Consider the following 20019-nt stretch of genomic DNA (forward strand, 5'->3'; position numbering starts at 1 on the left):
GTGTGTGACACAGGAGGACGTGAGGGGGCTGTGTGTGACACAGGAGGACGTGAGGGGGCTGTGTGTGACACAGGAGGACGTGAGGAGGGATGTGTGTGACACAGGGGGGCGTGAGGGGGGCTGTGTGTGACACAGGAGGACATGAGGGGGCTTCTATGTCTGTGCTCAGGAAGACAATCCAATGACATAAATACAATGCCACAAAACCCACTAGCACAATCTAAGCAAACTGTTACTGCCAGGACACTCCCTAGACACTCAAGAACTCAAGAGATACAATGTCCACTATGTATGAGCTCTAGGTCAGCCAGGGCTACATAGTGAGATTCTGTCTCAAAAACAAAGGTTCTAGCTTATTTGTTTGCGACAAGACAATTTACATGTTATTATGGCCTGTATGCCTTTGTATGAAAAAGTCTGGAGAGAACGCGTAGCTCATAGGTAACAACCGCCTGTCAATACTCTCACCATAAAGTGAGAACAGGTTAAAAAAAATAAAAAATATATATTTTCTTATTTATTTATTTATTTATTTATTTACTCCAACACCCACCAAAAGACAGGGCTTCTCTCTGTAGGTTTGGAGCCTGTCCTAGAACTCACTCTGTAGACCAGGCTGGCCTTGAACTCACAGACACCCACCTGCCCTGCCTACCAAGTGCTGGGATTAAAGGTGTGCGCCTTCACCACCCAGCTTTACTATACATTTTTTTTTCATTGATACACAGCAGGGTTAGACTGTTTCTTCAATCAACATAAAAGACAAGCAATGCTAATCAATGTAAAGCCAGCACACACAAGAGCTACTGTAGCAGTTCTGTGAGTGTGGCAGCAGAACTGCCCACTAGAAGGCATCTGCACGCACGGCCTGCACGCAGCCCCCCCATCACCTGCTTGGCTGTCCGATTGCCCAGTTCATCTGCAATCTTCTGCCACCGCCGAGACTCTACTTCTTCAGGAGGGTATTTCAGAAGTAGTTGTTCAAGTTTTTTCTGCACCAAACCAAGAATAAGTTTTAAGTGAAAGTGTCTTCCATTTAAAACATTCAATTCCAAATGTAGAGCTCAATAAAAATCAATAATAAAAAAACTGGGTTTCTAAATAAATCCATTCACATTTTACTGAAAGCACAGTGCTGCTTCCCCACTCTGGAAGCCAATTAGAGTGTCTCAAAGTAGAAAACAGGAAAACTTAAAAACCTAAGACACCACAGGCAAAATGAATGAAAACCCTTATGTAGGTCCTCATAAAGCACAGGAAACCATCTGAGTGAATGCCACTCCCCAACCATCTCTGCTCCAGAATGTGCAGAAGATCCCCTGTAGCGCTAACAAAACCACATCCGTTCACTGGATTTAGAATAGAAAGTATTCCTCTTTTATGCGATCTGTCATTCAAGTATCTGATTGGGGACAAAAAGTCAGCTTCTAACGTCACACAAGCCCTACAGATATACAACCTAACTCCACATACTCAAGCTCACACTCAATTGCAATCTGACACAAGTGTCACAGGCACGCCAGTCTGGGTTCCCAGCTCCCTGACAACAGAAATTAAAACCCAACTTGAAGGAGCTTTGCTTGTCTTGAGGCTTTCCTCTCAAAGCTGCTTCTCAGAATATCCATCACTTCTAGCCTCCTTCCCAAACCCAGGGCTTTTCTTCAAGAATTATCCTCAAAAATTCATACACCTTCAAAATCCAAATTTCTTAAAATATGCAAAAAGGCATACAAGCAAGTCTAAATATTTTAAACTCATGATTAAAAGGACTACAGTGCAAGAGTAAACACTTGCCTGGTACTCCTTCTACTATTAACAGTTTAGACTGTCTTTTAACCCAAATAAGCTACATGTGTGTATCACCTGCTCTTCAACAGTCCACAGCTGGTTGAATGTTTCAGGTTTGGTGTCATCACACAGGCGACCTCTTATCATCTGCATGTAAAGGAAGGCTTTTAATACATGGAAAACACCAAGGGTATAGCCAAAGAGCACACGGGGAATGTTTTAGAATTTCCAAACTATCTCTGCATATTTTATATACATCACCTATTCCCTGATAATTTTTTCATATTCTTGTATTTCATTTGGTTTTAAACTCTTAACAATCCTCATAAATAAATGACAGCAATTTATCTCTAGAAACAAGACATGTGGGCTCAAAATTGAAAAGTAACAAGTCCTACAGAGACAAGGCCACATCTGAAATCCTGGCCACACTCCACGTGCCACCGGTCCTAGGCACAGTACCCACAAAGGCCATTTAAAATCCATAAAGACCCTACAATGTAACTGATACCAATCTCATTTTTAAGGGACTACAACTTGAAGACTGGAACATACACAACAGCTAAAGGGTCTCAGCTGGCAGGCTGGACAGACAGTTTCTGGTTACCCTCAGAGTTTATGTGCCCATTATTAGTAAATGACTCTTCATTTTAAGAATACAGAGCAACAAAACGTTAAACATTGTTATGCTTCTCAGAAATTTCCTATTACTTACCTGAGGACGATTATGGGAGCCTTCTGGACCATCACTCAAAGGCAACACAGAGTAAGAAAGGGACTCTCCATCCTTCTTAGCATCTAAAGGACTTTTTGGTCTAGTGGGCAAGCCTACTAAAAGTAAAATCATACACAGAATTATTCAAGCAAGATTACAAGACATTTTCCTCATTAAATTCTTATCATGTGAGTTCTTACCTTTATCAAAAACTAATTTAACTCTCCTAGTATGTCTTTTGCGATTTTTAAATTCTCTTTCAAAGTTCCCAAGGCTGTTGGTATATTGGTCCCATACAATCTCAGGCAACTGAACAACTCTCTGTGGGTATGGAAGCCCTATATCAGCCTGGGAAAAAAGACAAAATAAAGATATCAGAGTGCCAATCTACATTAGCTCAAGAAGATAATAGGTACAATAAAATGTAAGAGGCACACTGTAAACACTATTCTTTGTGCTGCATCAGACCTATCCGCTCTAGTCACAAGCACACTGAGGGTGCTCCAGGCACCAGCACATTCTGAGATATACACACTCTGACGTTCAGTTGCAAGGTTGTACTTTGTCTGTAACAAATAAAAAATGAATTCACAATCTGTAAGTCTGCCACATATAAAACGTATGGCATTTTTCTTTCTGGCAGTGTTGAGCCTTGCACAAACACAGGCATCCCACACCATAGCTATATCCCTTGCTCTAAATTATGACATCTAAAAAAAAAAAAAGAAACTTCTAAATTAAATCTAGGACAAAGAAGTCTTCCTAAGCAACATAAGCCTTGCCTGTTTATTGAGTGTCTGTATTTACTATTTTTTTAAAAGTTAAGATGGTCAATAACACATCCGTTTCTGAATTCAAAAAAAAAATAAAAAAAACCTGGAAATGAAAAACAGCCAACTGCATATAAATCCAGTAAGTACGCCTAAATGCATGTTTTTGCTTACCTGACATAAAGTGAATGCATTCAAAGTTACATCAAAGTTGATACATTATTTCTCTAACAGTTGTAATTTAATCTGCCAAAAACTGCCATTTTGAGAATGATGTCTTTGTGCTAGAGCAAACCATGTAATAATGATAAAAGATGGAGATATTTTCCATTTATTTATTATAAGGTCTCAGGCTGTTGTTTAGGTTTTTGTTTTTGTTTTGTTTTGTTTTAAATCTCTTTGAACCGTGTCTCTTGTAGCACACGGTGACCTCAAATCTGATGGGTAAGTTTGAGGATGACCTTGTACTCAGGAGCCTCATTCTTCAGCCAAGTTTTGGGATTCTAAATTTGCACTATACTGGACAAGGGAGCCTTATCTAACAGAAGGTAGAATACAGCTCTGAGACCAACTCTAATCAGTCAGCACATAGATTATATGTGTATCATGAAACGCAGTGTATACTGATGACATCTCAGTTACCCTGAGTCCATCACATATTGATTTTATTTTCATGTTTTCACACAATGCTAATATGAGGCTTTCAAATCTATTAAGCAAGCTTCAGTGGTAGCAGAGCACTTGGTTCCAGTCCCAGACCAAAGAGCAACACCCACACACAATGTACTTGTGCATAGACAGACATATCAATTAAGGGGCTCCCTAGTTTGAGTCACTTAAGTGTACATCTGAACGGCTCACTGTAAAGTTTGTTTTAAGTAAAAGAGAAAACTAGTTAAGTTTCACACTAAAAGGGAAAAAAGGCTTTTTCAAAATTAAATGAAATTCATAGTTTCTCTTCATGGATTTGGTTATGTCTATGCCTTAAACATGTAAAATAAATTTTTGTGTTACCTCTATAAACATTTGCTTTTTCTCTCAGTAGCAAACGCAACCCAAACAAAAGCAGTCAATAATTAATAAATGCTCTGCACCAGGCTCAGTTCCCCGTCCTAGAGCCCCGGAAGCAGGAGGAGGAAGTGATGTACGGAGGACAGAGGAGGAGTGAGCACGTCGCTCTGTCCAAACAATGAGAGCCTAGTTCTCTTCTCCTGGGCAAACCTCACTGTGCAATGACTGACCTGGAAGTGGGGGCGGGGTGGAATTATATATTCTTAAAGCACAGACAGACTCACAGAAAAAAACATCATTATCTTAAATTACCAAGTATACTCCAATCAATGTTTAAAAGTACCAAAGTACTTTTTTTTTTTTCTTTTGGTACCTTCTTCTGGAGTTTTTCCACAAATCCAATAGGATTTTTTAGTGCTTCTCTCTGGTGTTTGCCTAAACTTTCCAGGTCTTGGACTGCTTGAGAACGCTGAGCCTCAAGGACAGCAATGGTCTGCAGCAGTCTCTGGTAACTGGAGACAAAGAGAAAGCTCACTAAAGTTTTCTACTGACAACAATAACTAAAAACTGAGTTCAGTTATCATCTACTGTACATGAAGTCACACAGTCTTTTTCAAGTTACCTGAAAGAGTTTAGTAAAACATATTACTGGGGATAAATGAAGTCTTCCTGAGTTACGAAGTACCTAGTCAGAAAACATCAGTTAGAGAAGCAAAGCCTTCTTCCCATCTCAAACCTCCTAACTCTTGAACCTTGAAAGAGTTCAGAAAATAAGAAAGCATTCTGACATTCCAGCAACCAAAGTTTTAAGAAACTTCTTAATAAAAGAACTAAAATCACATAATTTCACACAAGGAGACAAGGCAGCAAAGGCAGCCCTCTGGCTACACTGTGCAGGACATAACGTCTAAGGCCAGTGCCCACAGGCTGATATGGTAGTAGGTCACAGGTTCTCATCTGCTCGAGCATCTCCTCACCCTTCCTTCTCCAGCACTCAAGACAAAGGCAACTGCTGAAGGCATTTTTATTTCCCTATCTGCAAAGGTTCTCTTAAAATAGCAAACATCAATTTCATCCACATCATCAATGTATTTATCATCCTGGAACCTCAGTACAGTAGAGAAACATTAACCAGTTCATTCTCATTTAGAGTCTTCTTGCTAACACTGTCCTGAGTCTGGAATGCTTAGTTTTATATAAGTACACATAGAAATGAGTAATCCCAAAGCCTTGAATATGCAGAAGCTTTTCACGGAAATAATTACAAAGTCACTTGAAACTCACTTTAAAGTAAAAGGCTGTGTCCTTAAAATATCAACTGAGCAGTTTTCCTTTTCCAAATATATTTCGTTTCTCAACAGACTGTGACTCCTTAATGGAAAATATATCCGGTTAGTTTACCTTTCTTATTCAGGCAAGGTATAATGCACTTCCCAGCATACAGATGCTCACTAAGTATTTCTTGAATAAGCACAGTCTGATGTTTTGCCCAGTCGGAAGCAGAGCAAGTCTTGTAAGTTCGAAGCCACAAAGCACCAGAAACATCTACAGTGCAGCTGTGCAGCCACGAGACTCGTCGTCCCGCTTCTCTTTAACCTGACGACAAGCTGAGCACTAACAGAACTGTATGGGCTGTGTCATAGCTTGAGGCTATCTTGGGGTACAGGAGATGCTGGGGGGGGGCATGAAAGCATAACTTTTGAACTCTCATTTTGCTTCCTTAATGCAGACAAAATGACTAGAAGGCACAGAATAAATACTTAAAGCCAGAATAATAAAAACCTGGAGAAGAACAGGGATGTGACATCAAGTGTTCTGGCCCAATGTCAATCATTTCTCAGATTAGTCGGAGATCTTGCCACTCAGGGAGGGATTACAGGGTGCATCCCTGGATAGACTGGAACAACACCCAGTCTGACACAATCCGTTTTCAGTCCCAACCCAGCTTTCTCCACATTCAAAAGCAAAACCAACAAGTCAGTTCACGGATGAATCTAAGGTAAGACTCGGTTGTTCATTAATGCAACCACTGCTTGCTAAGAAAACAAAGCACTCTCTTAAAAGCTCTAGCAACTATCAAAGTGAATTAGACGTGGAGCTCAAGTGTACCAATGATGGGAGAGAGAGTGTGTCATGGGTGTGCAGGAGTGAACAGCACTGACCAGCATCCTGGAAAGGGACCAAGGCATGCAGCTGAGACCTATCACACTGCTCAGCCTACTTTCTGTGTTTGAAATTGTCCAAAATGGATTTTTTTTTTAAAAGAAAGAGGGTTGAGTATGATGGAGTACACCTTTAATCCCAGCAATTGAGAGATAAAGGTAGGCGGGCCTCTTGAGTTTGAAGCCAACATGATCGAGTTAGTGAGCTACAGGCCAGCTGCAGCTACCCTAGTGAGATCCCGTTTCAAAAAAGAAAAGGGAGGAAGGAAGGGGGGAGGGGAGAGACAGAGAAAAGAAACTGTCTTTGATCCAAAGTAACAGAGAAAGCGACAGTGTATGGTCCTGGTCAGATCACACCTGTGGATGCATTAGGCTCTGCTTAGCAGATGATAAGCCTGAACAGAAAAGAGAGATGAACAATTATGTAATAATGGCCAAATGTGATAAGATTATACCTTGACAGGGATGAGGCAGAACGATGGGAAACTTGAGGGCGGCTTAACCTACAGACTAAGACCCCATATGAAAATACAAACAACAAAAACATAAGAAGGCCTAACATTCATTTTATATACTATAAGCCGGACATGGCTATATTTTAAGTTTCATAAACTTGAAACAGGTATCATTTGTTACTTAAGGCAAACTACAAAGAAAACTCTTGCCTCAAATGGAAGATGGCAGAATGGTATCTATTCACCACAGGTATTAATCCTAATATTTAAAGAGAATCCAAATACAATACAGAGGGGAAAAACCACCCTGAAAGGCCACAGAACCAATAAAACACTTCACTCTGGCTATTCCTTAACCTCCCAGGAAACAGAGTGACTTGTGAAAACGACACGTGCTTCCTGTACGTGCTTCCTATGAAAAAGTCACAACTTTGCAGCAGGACAGCTGAGCACCGATTCTGTAAGAACTCTACCTAGTTCTAAAGCTGATCCCCGGGTGACACCAACCTAGAGTTCTCCAGTTTACTTTATGACACTGGCACGCAGACGTTCAGCTTTCAGGCTAACGGATAGGATCTGACTAGAGCACCTGAGTTATTTTCACCATTCCTTTACTGACTTTCATAAACATGAACATTTGAACAAACAGTCTGCAGGTCACCCTGACGTCTAGGGAAGGCACTGAAGGAAGCAGTAACTCGGCAGCGTACTTTACTGTCTTTTTCTAGGCAGGGATGCTGCAAGGACAGCCATCACTGAGAGGGAGAGACAGGAGAGGAGGAGGAAAAATTGTGCTTGATCACGGCAGCATCTTTCTCTAGGGTCCAGGCTGAAAGAATCCTTAGGAGCTCACATGGAAAGTTTAGCCTTAAAACATAATGTGGAAACTTTTTTTAAATCTAGCTTTCAGACATTCTGCCAAAAAACTTGGTCTAATTCTTCAAAATAATAGTCGGCGAGAAGATCTGAGGTTTGATCCCAGGTTTCAGCATCAGATGAAGGGGGAAAAAGAAATAAGAAGGAAGAACAAGACTGCTCCTAGGTGTGGTAGAGGATGAAGTCAACTGTAGATAAAAAGGAGAGACAGCCAGCGGCAGGGACGTCTGGAAGAGCCCTGAGCCAGGCCATGAGAGGAGTAGGGACGGAAGAGAGGGTAAAGCCAGCAGAGTAAAGAGTGGATAACAGGGCAAGTAACGAAAACAGCTGACTATATAGAGAAGGACAATGGGTTACGAGCAGCCAAGTCACCGGGCTGGAAAAATTTAGGGTAGGGGGCAGGGTATGCCAGCCATACTTGATTAACAGGTAGGGACTAAGGGATGCTGGGAGAAACTGGTTGTCAGGTCAGGATTTGAGACCTAACGATAACAGACAGACAGAAATCTAGTCTGTATCAGGAATCTATACAACCACGGCTTGCCTGAATTTATAAATGAAGCTCTACACAGCCACACACACGTGTTTACCTACGAATAGCAGAGTGACTGCAACAGAAATCACACTGTGCACAAAGCACAGGCATTTGCTATAGCTCGCTATGAGGACGTGTGTCACACCCTCCCTGCTCTATGCCTGTGGAGGATACAAAGGCGCAACAAACAAATCCAACTAACACACAATGTTGGATTAGCCCTCACAGGGGAGAAAAACAGCTGTTAAGGGGAACTGAAGGGATAAATTAAAATTTTTTAATACAGACTAACAGAATGTAGATTATTTTACTGCACCAATATTAAAATGGTGGGCACGATACTAAGTATTTAAAGACATGTAAAAAAGTGCTCTCATCTGGGGAGCGAATGCATACAGATAATGAATGGACAAGCACTGGAGAGACAGTACTTGCCTAGCACCCCAAAGCCTTGGGTTCAATCTCTAGCACAGCAAAACATAACACAAACACAAAAAGGAAGACAAAAAAACCCTCATCTTTCCCCAGGTTGTAGGATTCTATTTAGAGCTTCAAGCATACAGGCTCTCTAGACACTCATGGCCACTGACTTCAGAGAAAACAAAAAAAGTTGAATATGTGTGTTAGGGGGAGGGGGACAAAAGATACAGGCACCAGTGAATAACGGGCAGATGTGAGTAAAGGGCTCACAGATGTGGCTCAGTCCTCGTCTGTACACACTGACAACCACAAGAGGAGCAGACAGCAGTGCACAGCTACAACCCCACACAGAGAACAAGTTAATGAAACCACGACAGTGGCAGCAAGCATATCTTGGCCCACCGGCTGGCTGGACTTCAGCCTGCACACAGATTGGTTGGTGCAGCAAGGAACCGACAGTAACCCCAAGAGACTCCAATCCCAAGCAGCCCCAACAGGGCAGACTCCAACATCGGAGAACCAAGACAGAGCAGCTTGGGGGGGGGGGGGGGGGGGAGGGCCCAGAGATAGAGGGGGGGGGGGGGGGGGGGGGCGGAGAAAACCCTTGCTGTGGTTTTGCAATCCAGACTCCCAAAGTTCCTAGGTCCCGTGCAGAAATGACAGGTGTGGGCACCACAACCAGATCCTGGCTCTGTACTCTATTACCTTTCAGTACTTTTAAAGATTTTTTTTTAAGAATTCCTCTACTTTATCTACATTTATTTATGTATCATTTTCTAACTAGATTTCAGTATTTTTCCTCCTTAAAATTCACCATTTTTTTCTTACCCCCTTCTCTTTCTCCCGTTGTTTCCTTCATCACATAAGGTTTACACTCTAATTTGCTTTCCTATAACTGCTGCTGCTGTCTTTAGTACTGTTAACTGATTCTACCGTACTCCATGCCTGGTTTGTGTTGCTGCTGCTGTTACAGTTTGTTTTATCCTTCATAAGCATGAACAGGTAGTGACTGAGTACTCAGGAAAAGGCTGCTCACTATGCCCATAGAAAACAGGAGGCTCACACCTCCTACTTAAAACTAAAAGAAATATGAAAAAGCAAAGTAAAATTATCCTTCTTCCAAATTCATAGCGTTTCAACAACTGAATTAAAGGATACTGAAACAGCAACTCCAAAATCTAATGTAATCGCTGGGCGACACACACCTTTAGTCCCAGCACTCAGGAGGCAGAGGCAGGCGGATCTCTGTGAGTTCGAGGCCAGCCTGGTCTACAAAGTGAGTCCCAAGACAGGCAAGGCTACACAGAGAAACCCTGTCTCAAAAAACTGAAAAACTAATGTAATAAAAGACTAATGACCTGAAAAATGATTCAGTAAACAGAAGAATGAAGAATTCAACTCAGGACTTGGATAAGAAGCCTAGAAAATCAGAAAGTCAGGCACGGAGAAGATCGAGTGTGTGGAAAGCTCAGGAAGTCAGACTGAACAGGAAGCATCTGAAGGCCGAGGAAAGAGCAGCAGGGTCTAAGAGAGCCAGGGCAGTATCACACCAGGACAGCAACTGGAAAAATGCAATCCCAATCACAGTTAATCTTTGCTGCATATGGAGGAATCTAGACTAAAGGACACACAATTAAATCAGTAAAATTATCATTCAAAACCTCACAAACACTGGGAAAGAAATGTACATCCAACCATAGGCAGCAGCTACAACCCAACAGATGAAATCAGAAAAGAACTCTGCATCATAATGAGATTAAAATTGCAAGTCACAAGAAAAAGTGCTGCAGGAGAAAAGTGCCAGGTCACTCACAATTGAAAAAGCTGTCAGAGGAACAGCAGACGAGACAATACAGGCTAGTATATCTCAAGCACTGAAATAAGCAAATCAAAAGGACTACAGTCAGCAAAAGCCATCCTCTAAATGTGAATAAGGAAGATACGCACAGAGGAAAAAGATGACAAAGTCCTAAGACTGGGGAAGACTCAAACTCACTGTAAGAACAAACGAATGACGGTGAGGGAGGGGCTCATGGATGATGTGAGACTGGTGTTTGGATCTATGAACTCATAGATGTGGTAGCACACATCTGTAAACTCAGCACATATACAGCAAAGTGGGTGGTGGAGACAAGAGCCATTCCACCCCACTGAAGCTTAGGGGCCAGCACTGGCATACCATGTCATGACCAAGAGATCCTGCCTCAGGCAATGTGGAAGGCTGGAACCAACTCTCAAAGATGTCTCTGACCTCCATATGAATGCTGCGGTATAGACATGCCAGAGCGCGCACACACAAACACCTAATGAGAGTTAGAAAACAATCAAACATCATTATCAATAACCCAATAAGCATCTAAGATGAGTAAGGAGGAAAGAAAAGACAAAGTGCTTAATCAACCCGGAAACAACAAAACAACAAAAGTGAAAGAATTAACACACACTCGTCAATATTAACCCTGCTGTAACTGTCTTAACTCTCTTAGAAGACGCAGCCTGCTAACGCCTGTGGTATGCACTTGTAATCCCAGAGCTCGGAAAAGTAGGGTAGGAGGACTCCCAAGCATGAGCCAGCTAGGGCTGAACTAACAAGAAACAACAGGTTAACTGCATTTAAAGTGGAGGGCTGGAAGCCACCCGTTTGCTGTCTCCAGGAGACATGTTAGTGGGAAGACACAGACTGAAAACAGAGGGGTGGAAAGGATCACTGCAAAGAGAATCTGGAAGCAAGACCACAGAGTGGAATCTACTCTTAATGCCCAATAGAGCCAATTCCAATGATTTTTTTATATTTATAAAAAACATAAAAATGTAAAACTGGGGAAAAAGTTACAAAGAAGATGGAAAAACTCTTACACTGAAAACTAGAAAATAATAGTTAAACTTTCCCATACTACTTGTGAAATCCAGACTCATACAATTTTTATGCAAATCCTGTGTTGTTGTGTTGTGCAGACCTGGTTTGTCACCTGGGCACCCTGTCTCTCTAAGAGACACACTCCACCCACTCCCACATACCCCCTTTTCCACCTAGGCAAGCTGATCTCCTGCCTCCTCTCTAGCCCGAGCTGTCTGCCCTTCTTCTGCAGCGGTCACTTCTACACCCCCCCCACTTCTTTCTCCCCTCCCCTTCCCCTTCCATAACCCACTAAATAAACTCCATACGGCTCGCTCTACATGGCGCATCTGTCAAGTCTCTCAACTGGAGGCGGTCTCCCACCAGCAAGGAGTCTTCATGGAGGCCTCGGGTGGCCTGCCACTGCCCCTCGTGGGACCAGCCTCGGGTCACCCCTCGTTTGAAAATGATAACATTACCTATCAGAACCAAAACATGATTGTGCTACCATAGAAAGTCACAGGGATAAATGGACCAGAAAGTGAAAACTAAAGCCGTATATCGATGACCGATTGATCTTTGAAAAAGGTATTAATGACACAATTAAAAGGGGTACTCTCTTTAACAAAATATAAGCATGTAGAAGAATTACTCGGTGTCACACCAATTATAGAAATCAGCTCAAAAACAATTGAAAACAAATATTAAGACCTGAAATCTCCTATATAGCAAAGGAAACAATCACCTTTAGAAAGAAAAAAAACTATAGAATGGAAGAAAATTCCATACCATATACGATCATGATTAGTAGCCAAAATACACAATGATTTAGACAGTTCACTCACAAGAAACCACACTGAGAAATAGCACTTGGGAGGCAGAGGCAGGCAGACCTCTGAGTTCAAGGTCAGCCTGGCCTATAGAGCAAGCAAACAAAACACAAAGGCCAAATAGCCTGACTTCACATTTTCTAAAGTAACATATACAAAAAGCCAACTGGTTCAACAGTATCTTATCTAAGAGACAAGTAAATCAAATCCATAGTGAGTACCCGATTCCACTAACAATGGCCACTACACCTCACCTGATCATGTGAGACAGGCCAAAGTCAACACATGACACTCTGAAAATATCATACAAAATTACCTTCAGGCAGTGTGTAATTTGTACATAAAACATATATAACTAGCTTTACCTTTAGACTTGAACTGCATGCATTTCAACATGCCCCATTATCTATTAACAAACATCAGCAAATCTGAAATCCTTTCAGTCTGAGCGATTCTGGTAAGGAACAGTCAGTCAAGCTACAGGCAGAACCTAGTAAGCAGATTTCATGGAAGGAGAGTGGTTATCAGGAGCAGGTAGGCTAGAGAATTAGAGCGCTGTCAGTCAAAAAATGAACAGTTTAAGAATAAGATATTTTACATAACCTGGTATAGTGTAAAGGACATATTTCAAAATACCATGCCGCAAGTCCTAAGTATATAAGATTATTGTCAGTTAAAAACAAATTTGAAGGGCTGGAGAGATGGGTCAGCAGTGTAGAGCACTTGTTGCTCTTGCAGAGGCCCTGGCTTGGATTCCCAGACCCCACAGAACAGCTTACAAGCATCTGTAATTCCAGTTCTAAGGCATTTGACATCCTCTTCTGGCTCTGCAGACACCAAGCATGCACAGAATGCGTGCATATGCATACATATGCAAAACACCCAATACGTACAACATAAAATCAAATTTTCATACCTTAAGAGAAAAGCTACAATGTATGCCAAAAGACAAGAATACTTAACAACTGTTTATAGCATGTGACCATAAATAAAGGGTCTGATGATCCTTCATCAACTCTGAGTTACAGTTAACACACTTTGCCTGCAGTACATCATTAAGATGCTTAGCTGCTTCATAACCATTAAACACAAATAATTCTTCCATTTCCAGAAATCTGCAAGCAGAGCTGAGTGATTGCAGATCACTATCCTTCCAAATCTTGACTTCAGAACAAGCTTGTCAACACCTCATCTTACAGGATACAGTGAGTAGCCCGAGTTTAGCAAAAGAACACTCATCAGCCTCCCATACTGCACTGCCATGCCTCTTCCTTTAAAGGAGGCCTTGAGTGGGTGACTGGGCAAAGCTGCCTGCCTCCAAGCTTGAGGAACTGAGTTCTATCCCCTGGGCCCATGTTAACCTCTGACCTCCACACCTACACCAAGGTCAGGTGCATGCACAAACATGTAGACACATACACAAATGAATACATGCAATAAAACAATTTCTAAGTCAGCAAGCTGGTTTAAGGGCATTCTGGCACTTGGAAGGCAGAGGGAAGACCATGATTTGGAGGCCAACCAGGGTCACACAGTGAAGTCCTGTTTCAAAACAGCAAAAACTAAACAATAAAAGAAAAACTAAATAAGCAAGCAAACAAAAATACTAACAACTAAAATCTTTTTCAGCAGACTTTATAATCCATTTTAATACCTCAAAAATTTCAGAAGACCCTCATATCAGTCAAAATATACGAGAGCGAGCTTTGAGTAAATATCAACTATATGACACGTCTTCTAGCCAGTCCTCCAAGGCACTCTAACAGCAAATGATGCCAAGTACACCTCTCCACTCAGCTCTTCCACCAACACCTGTCTGTCAACGGTAGCAGTAATAAACAGTAATCGGCAAAAGACCCACAAGCCTGAGCTAGCCCAGGCTACAAATTCAAGGCCGGATCCTGTGGAGGAAGGCAGGCTGTTCTTCTCCACCGTACACTTTATCAAGTAAGACTTAATCATACCTCAGTTTATCCGTTTGTTTCTGGGATTAATTTGCCAGGACACATAGCAGGCTATGAAAGAAGTGCACTTTAGGAGAAAAACGTTAGGTAACCGTAACAAAGTAACAACCACAGAAGAGGAGAGCTAGGACAAGCACTGAGGTGGAGGCGGCTCCCAAGACTCTTAGTTCAGTCCCCAGCATCACAGAAGGGCACAGATTTCTGTTACTTTATCAACACCTCTTCAAATTGTAAAATTACAACTCAGAGCAGAAATGTGAACATGAAAATAAAATCCCCATGATGCCAACATCATGAAATAAAGTTGTCACATTTAATCTAGTGAGAAAAATATTTTAATGAGTTTTTACAAACTACAGGAGGAATATAAATGCTAAATTTTCACAAAATAAGTTACAAAATAGGTTTTTATTCAAAGCACAGAGGAATAAGAATTTCTGCTCAATAAATTTATCCATTGTTTTAAAGAAATTACCAATACTATTCTTAAGTACTCACAAATATCTCTAAAATTAAAGATTAGGCCTAAAAATTAAGAAATTTATAGTAAAGAATACACATCAATAATAATGTAAACTCAGTTCATAATTGTAACTAATGCCCCATTCTGACCTAAGGCACTCAACAGACGGACAGGGCTTCTGGGACTCTGCAGTACATTCCCAATTAACCTGTAGACTTTGGGAAACTATGCTTTTAAAGGTTAAGCAAGTAACATGGCTCTTAAGAATTCGGGGTGGGAAGGAGTTAAAGTTGGGCAGTGGTGGTGTACGCCTTTAATCCCAACATTAGGGAAGCAGAGGCAGGCGATGAGTTCAAGGCCAGCCAGGACTGTTACACAGACAAGCCCTGTCTTGAAAAACTTAATTATGGGGGTTTCACACAAGGGCAGGGCTTTCTCCCATGAACTGGTCAGACACAGTCCTCTTCCCTACCCTTGCAGAGTGGTGGAGTTGGGGTTTACTCCCCAAACACCCATTTTCTTTTAAATACCCAGTGTTTGTTTTTTATCATTATCATTAAAATTACAATACCTTTACAACATAAAGAACACTCACAAGTCTGTAATTCCCAAGACCACTTTGTTGCTCTACTTAAGAGGACAAAAAACCATATTTAAGATATTTCAATATATCACACAATTTGCCTTCTAAAGCCAACCAAGTTGTTACTTTCAAGTCTGCTGGAAGTCAGTTGAACTCTCCTGTTGGTAGGCATCTACACACTCCATTCCATCATCAACGACTGCTTTTCCTTGTTAAAAATAATACTTCCTAGGACTGGAGAGAAGGTCAGTGGATGAGAGCACTGCTGCTCTTCCAGAGGCCCTGGGCTAATTCCTAGCACACACATGGCAGCTCACAACGGTAATGCCACCTCCAGGGGACCGGGCCCCTCACAGAGACATTCATGTAGGCAAAACACCAATGCACATAAAATAAAAACAAATAAGTAAATCCTAAAAATTTAGTTTTTATATTTTTACATGGTCACACAAAAAGTAGAGGTATGCCTTAGTGTAGACCAGGTAAATCTGGAAACCACTCTATTGTACTTACATTATAAAAAGAATAAAACACATAAAATAAGAAAATGTCCTTCTTTCTTCTTGTCTCCCAGATTATCTCAAACATTCATAACTATCTCCTAAAATACTCTGGGCATTTTATGTAGGTGTATAACTGAGTCACCTTTAGCAAGTGACGAAGTGCGCAACTCCACCGACTTTACACTAGCCCCGCACATCCACCACTGGAAAGGAAGCCTTCTCCCACTAACAGCTGACTCTCACTGCCTCGCTCCCAGCTCCCAGCGCCTGTTGTGGCTACAGAGTCCTAGGACCTACTGCATCTAGCTCATTGCCATGAAGACTAAGTACCCACTGCTTTCTAAAGCTGCTGCTGCTGCTGTTTGTATGCATGAATGCTGTGCCTGCGTGTCTGTCTGTGTGCCATGCACAAGGCTGCTGCCGGCAGAGACCAAAAGGTGTCTGTCACATCTCCTGAACTAGAGTGCAATCTGCTGGGAGGGACCTTGTAAGTGCTGGGAATCAAATCTGGGCTGCAAGAGCAAGTGTCCTCAGCTGCTGAGCCACCTCTCCAGACACTGCTCTCTTTTCCTGGCCAAGTAATATTCCACTGCAGTAACATTCCTCCAGTCTTGGCTACACAAGATTGAATCTGTCCACAGGAGAAACATATCACACAAAGGTGATCCCAGCAAGAGACTGTCCACTGATCTTCTCAGCCCCATAAAAAGACAAACCATTAATCTTTCAAGTCCTTCAAACAACCTCAACCAAACTCTTACCCTTCCGTATACTTTCTGAAGCCTATACACAAAGCTCGAGACTGTAAAAATACATTTAAAAATCATCTTGATAATAGAAAATTTTATCTCACAATGCACTGACTTCGTGTTTTTATTCTCATTTTTCATATTTCATTGTAAAATACTAATTTGGCAGCAGGCAATTATGTAGACTACCCCTCCCTAAACGCACCCCGCCAACACTCTTCCCATGCATAGGTTTAATGAACTGCGCGATGGCTGTGCAGCCTGTGCACCTTCCTTTTAAAACCTAAAACCCAGATTGCTTTCAAATGCGTTCTGTGGCTATAAGTCATTTCAAATAAGAATGTAGGTTAGTGGTAGAACTTTACCTAGCATGCATAAAAACCTAGGATCAATTTTTCGCACTGAAAAAATAAATGAAGGCTTTGTTACCAGAAGTATGCTAATTTTTCTGAGATTTCTGAACCAGGATGAGGGCAGGGAAACTCTCCTATATAGCCAGAAGAGGTTCTCAGAGCTTGTGTTCTGTTACATACAATTACAGCAGTCATTGTTCACTAGAAGAGAGCACACAGTGTCCAGTCCGTCTGGGAAGAGAGAGACTTCGTGTAACTAAGAGGGTTCCCCTCTGCTGACAAGAGGATGATAGTCAGAAGACCAGCAGAAGAAAGACCAGAGCAGGCCTTCAGGCTTGCCCATCCTTTCCGTTGTAACATGTCAGCATCTAAGACCATACTTTTTAACCTTCTCAATGTTGCAGCCCTTTAATACAGTTCCTCATGTTGTGGTGACCCCCCCCCCAAGCATAAAATTACTTTCGTTGCTACTTCATAATTGTAAGTTTGCTACCATGTTATGAATTGTAATGTAACTATCTGATATGTGATTCCAAATGCATTGCACTCCACAGGTTGAGAACTGGAAAAATGAGTTACAAAAATCACAGAAGGGAAGAACCCCGAGAATAGTTCCAAACAAGTTACTAAAGTCTTGTGTTGGGCTGCATTCACAGCTGTCCTTCAGCACACGAGGCCCATGCACCACAGAATAAACACACTTGGTTGACTGAGGCAAGAGTACTCAAAGAATTTGGGAAATTGGGCTGAGAGATAATTATGAGCAAGAAACCTTTCAAATGATGCAGAGAAGAGGTGACACCGACACTCAAGGAAAGAAGAGCAGACCTCAACCAATGGCTGGTGGGTGAGTAAAGAGGTTCCTTTTCCTAGACACTGACAAGTTAACTGAAGGACGCTGAAAATGGTTTGGGAAGCAGTAATAAACTAATTCCCATGCATGGTCTTCTCAGGTTCCTGTGTGACAAGGAAAAGGAAAGATTTGCTGAGGGAGAATGATCTGAGCTTGGGCTCCCCGCTGAATCCACTACTACACAGGTGACAGACCTCTAAGCCACATCACTAACGAGAACCCAGGGAAGGACATAAAGAAGACAGCCAGTACCTAGGCTGAGCAGTATCAGAAGCAAGGCAAAATGCAAAGAGAAAAGGACAGTCGGGTTCATGTAGACAAGTTACAGAAGAGATGCAGCTGCATTTACGACGTCTGTTCAGCCTTGCACCAGGAGGGAAAGGGGGCATGTTCTCCCTGTCTAGTACAATCACGCTGCCTTTGTTTGTAAGGGACTTAAAAAGAAATTCAAGAATTTGAGTCTACACTTAAATGAGATAGCATTTCAAAACTGCAAACATTATTTAGTTGTAACCTCAAAAAAAAAACAATACTACTTATAAAATGCACACTCTACTTGCTTACTGTGGCTCCTCACATAACTCTACCTGTTGTAGCATTTACGCAGCTACTCCAGGAGAGGCTGGAACACGGATGCAAGGAAGGAGATGATTAACGAGCACAGTAGAGATAACTACTCATGCTTTACAGGACAGCAGAGTCAACTGTAGTTGCCCAAGAGCATCCTGTACTTCAAAACAGGAGACAATGTTCCCAGCATAAACAGACTCATATAAAGTATGTACAGTTTGTAATACTGCAGTAAGTCTATAAAATACACAATTATGTGTTAATCAGAAAGACACTTGCTCTTGACTATAATGAGTCTGACTCTCTCATTATTATCAATAAATTATGACCATAAACTTTCCTTCTAAGAATTATTTTAAGAATCCAGTAGTATACTACTAAAATAAAGAGAAACAATAATGTAGAAAATGTAGAAAGTAGCAAAATAAAAGGTAAATAAAAAATTCCAAAACAAACAGCAGAAAGCATAGTATTAAAAAAAAACAAATTACTACAAAACATTCTAGAATTAATTTTTAATTTTATTTTCCAACACAGGGTCTTACTATATATCTCTCTGCCTATCCTGGGACTATGTAAGCTGGCCTCAAACTTAAGAGTCTGTCTCTATGTCCCACATGCTAAGATTAAAGGCATGTGCACTACACCATGCCAGTTAATTTTATTTAAGAAAGCTGGAGAAATGGGTCATGGTTAAGAGCACAGGCTGCTCTTTCAGAGGACCTGTTTGATTCCCAGCACCCACATGTTGGCTCATCACTGTCTGCTACTCCAGTTTCCGGGGGATGTGGTGCCCCTTTGCTACCCCTGCAATGGCACTGGACATACACAGTGCAAAGATACACATGAGAGCAAAGTACCCACACACATAACAAGCAAAATAAGGAATTAAAGGCCATTCACTAGTAAGTGGGTTAAACTGGTACTGATACAAAGGAACACATTCCCATGCCTTTCTAAACACAGTCCACAGCAGACTTCATCCAGCAAAAGTTCCAAAGACTAAGAAAAAGCACCAAAACGCCAGACAAATGCAACCACTTATTACCTCAGAATGACCTTTTCAAACTTCGTCCAGTTTCATGTCTTCCATGCACTTTCTCTTGCTTATCCTGAGAACTTTAACTCCTGCTCTAATCACATCAATATCTAACCAACAAAATGTATTTCAAGTAATAGCTAGCTCTATTCTTCAATTAAAATTCCTATTATTCAAACTCAACTCAGCTTTTTTATTTAAAAATCTACGTCTACTTATATGAATTTTTAGGCTATAAACAAAAGCCAATCCTCACTGTCACAGAATGTCAGGGCTGGAGGTAAAGCTCAACACAGAGGCTGAGTTCAACCCAGAGTATCTGACCTAGTGAAGATGAGCATTTCCAAGGAGTGGTCAACCAGCAGGTGGGAGGAGCGTCATTAAAGAAACACTCCCAGCATACATTAAAATTAAGTCAAGCTGGGCATGCTAGCACATGCCTTTATTCCCTGCAGAGGCAGGTGGATTTCTGTGAGTTGAAGGTCAGCCTAGTCTACAGGGCAAGAGTGATCCTGTTTTTAAAAGAAAAAAAAAAAAAAAAGGA

At 41.5% G+C, this 20019-nt stretch overlaps 1 protein-coding gene across 6 annotated transcripts in view; it reads right to left on the reverse strand.

Moving 5' to 3' along the window:
- Zzz3 (zinc finger ZZ-type containing 3) overlaps nucleotides 1–20019 on the reverse strand; it is an 80065-nt gene that overhangs the window by 22271 nt on the left and 37775 nt on the right. For 5 of the 6 annotated variants that reach the window (XR_007593132.1, XR_007593131.1, XR_007593130.1 and 2 more), the window contains 5 exons: nucleotides 4658–4796; nucleotides 2704–2851; nucleotides 2504–2619; nucleotides 1864–1935; nucleotides 891–992 (listed from right to left, as the gene is read on the reverse strand). Coding sequence is in view for 3 of the 6 variants with exons in the window: in XM_050149517.1 (XP_050005474.1) it covers nucleotides 891–992; nucleotides 1864–1935; nucleotides 2504–2619; nucleotides 2704–2851; nucleotides 4658–4796 (577 nt within the window). In the remaining 3 variants the exon portion in view is untranslated. The remainder of the gene's footprint in view (nucleotides 1–890; nucleotides 993–1863; nucleotides 1936–2503; nucleotides 2620–2703; nucleotides 2852–4657; nucleotides 4797–20019) is intronic. The other variant, XM_050149518.1, reaches the window with a different exon arrangement.

The sequence above is a fragment of the Alexandromys fortis genome, unplaced genomic scaffold (genome assembly GCF_014885135.2).
Source record: "Alexandromys fortis isolate MF-2015 unplaced genomic scaffold, M_Fortis_MF-2015_v1.1 scaffold_68, whole genome shotgun sequence".
Taxonomy (NCBI): domain Eukaryota; kingdom Metazoa; phylum Chordata; class Mammalia; order Rodentia; family Cricetidae; genus Alexandromys; species Alexandromys fortis.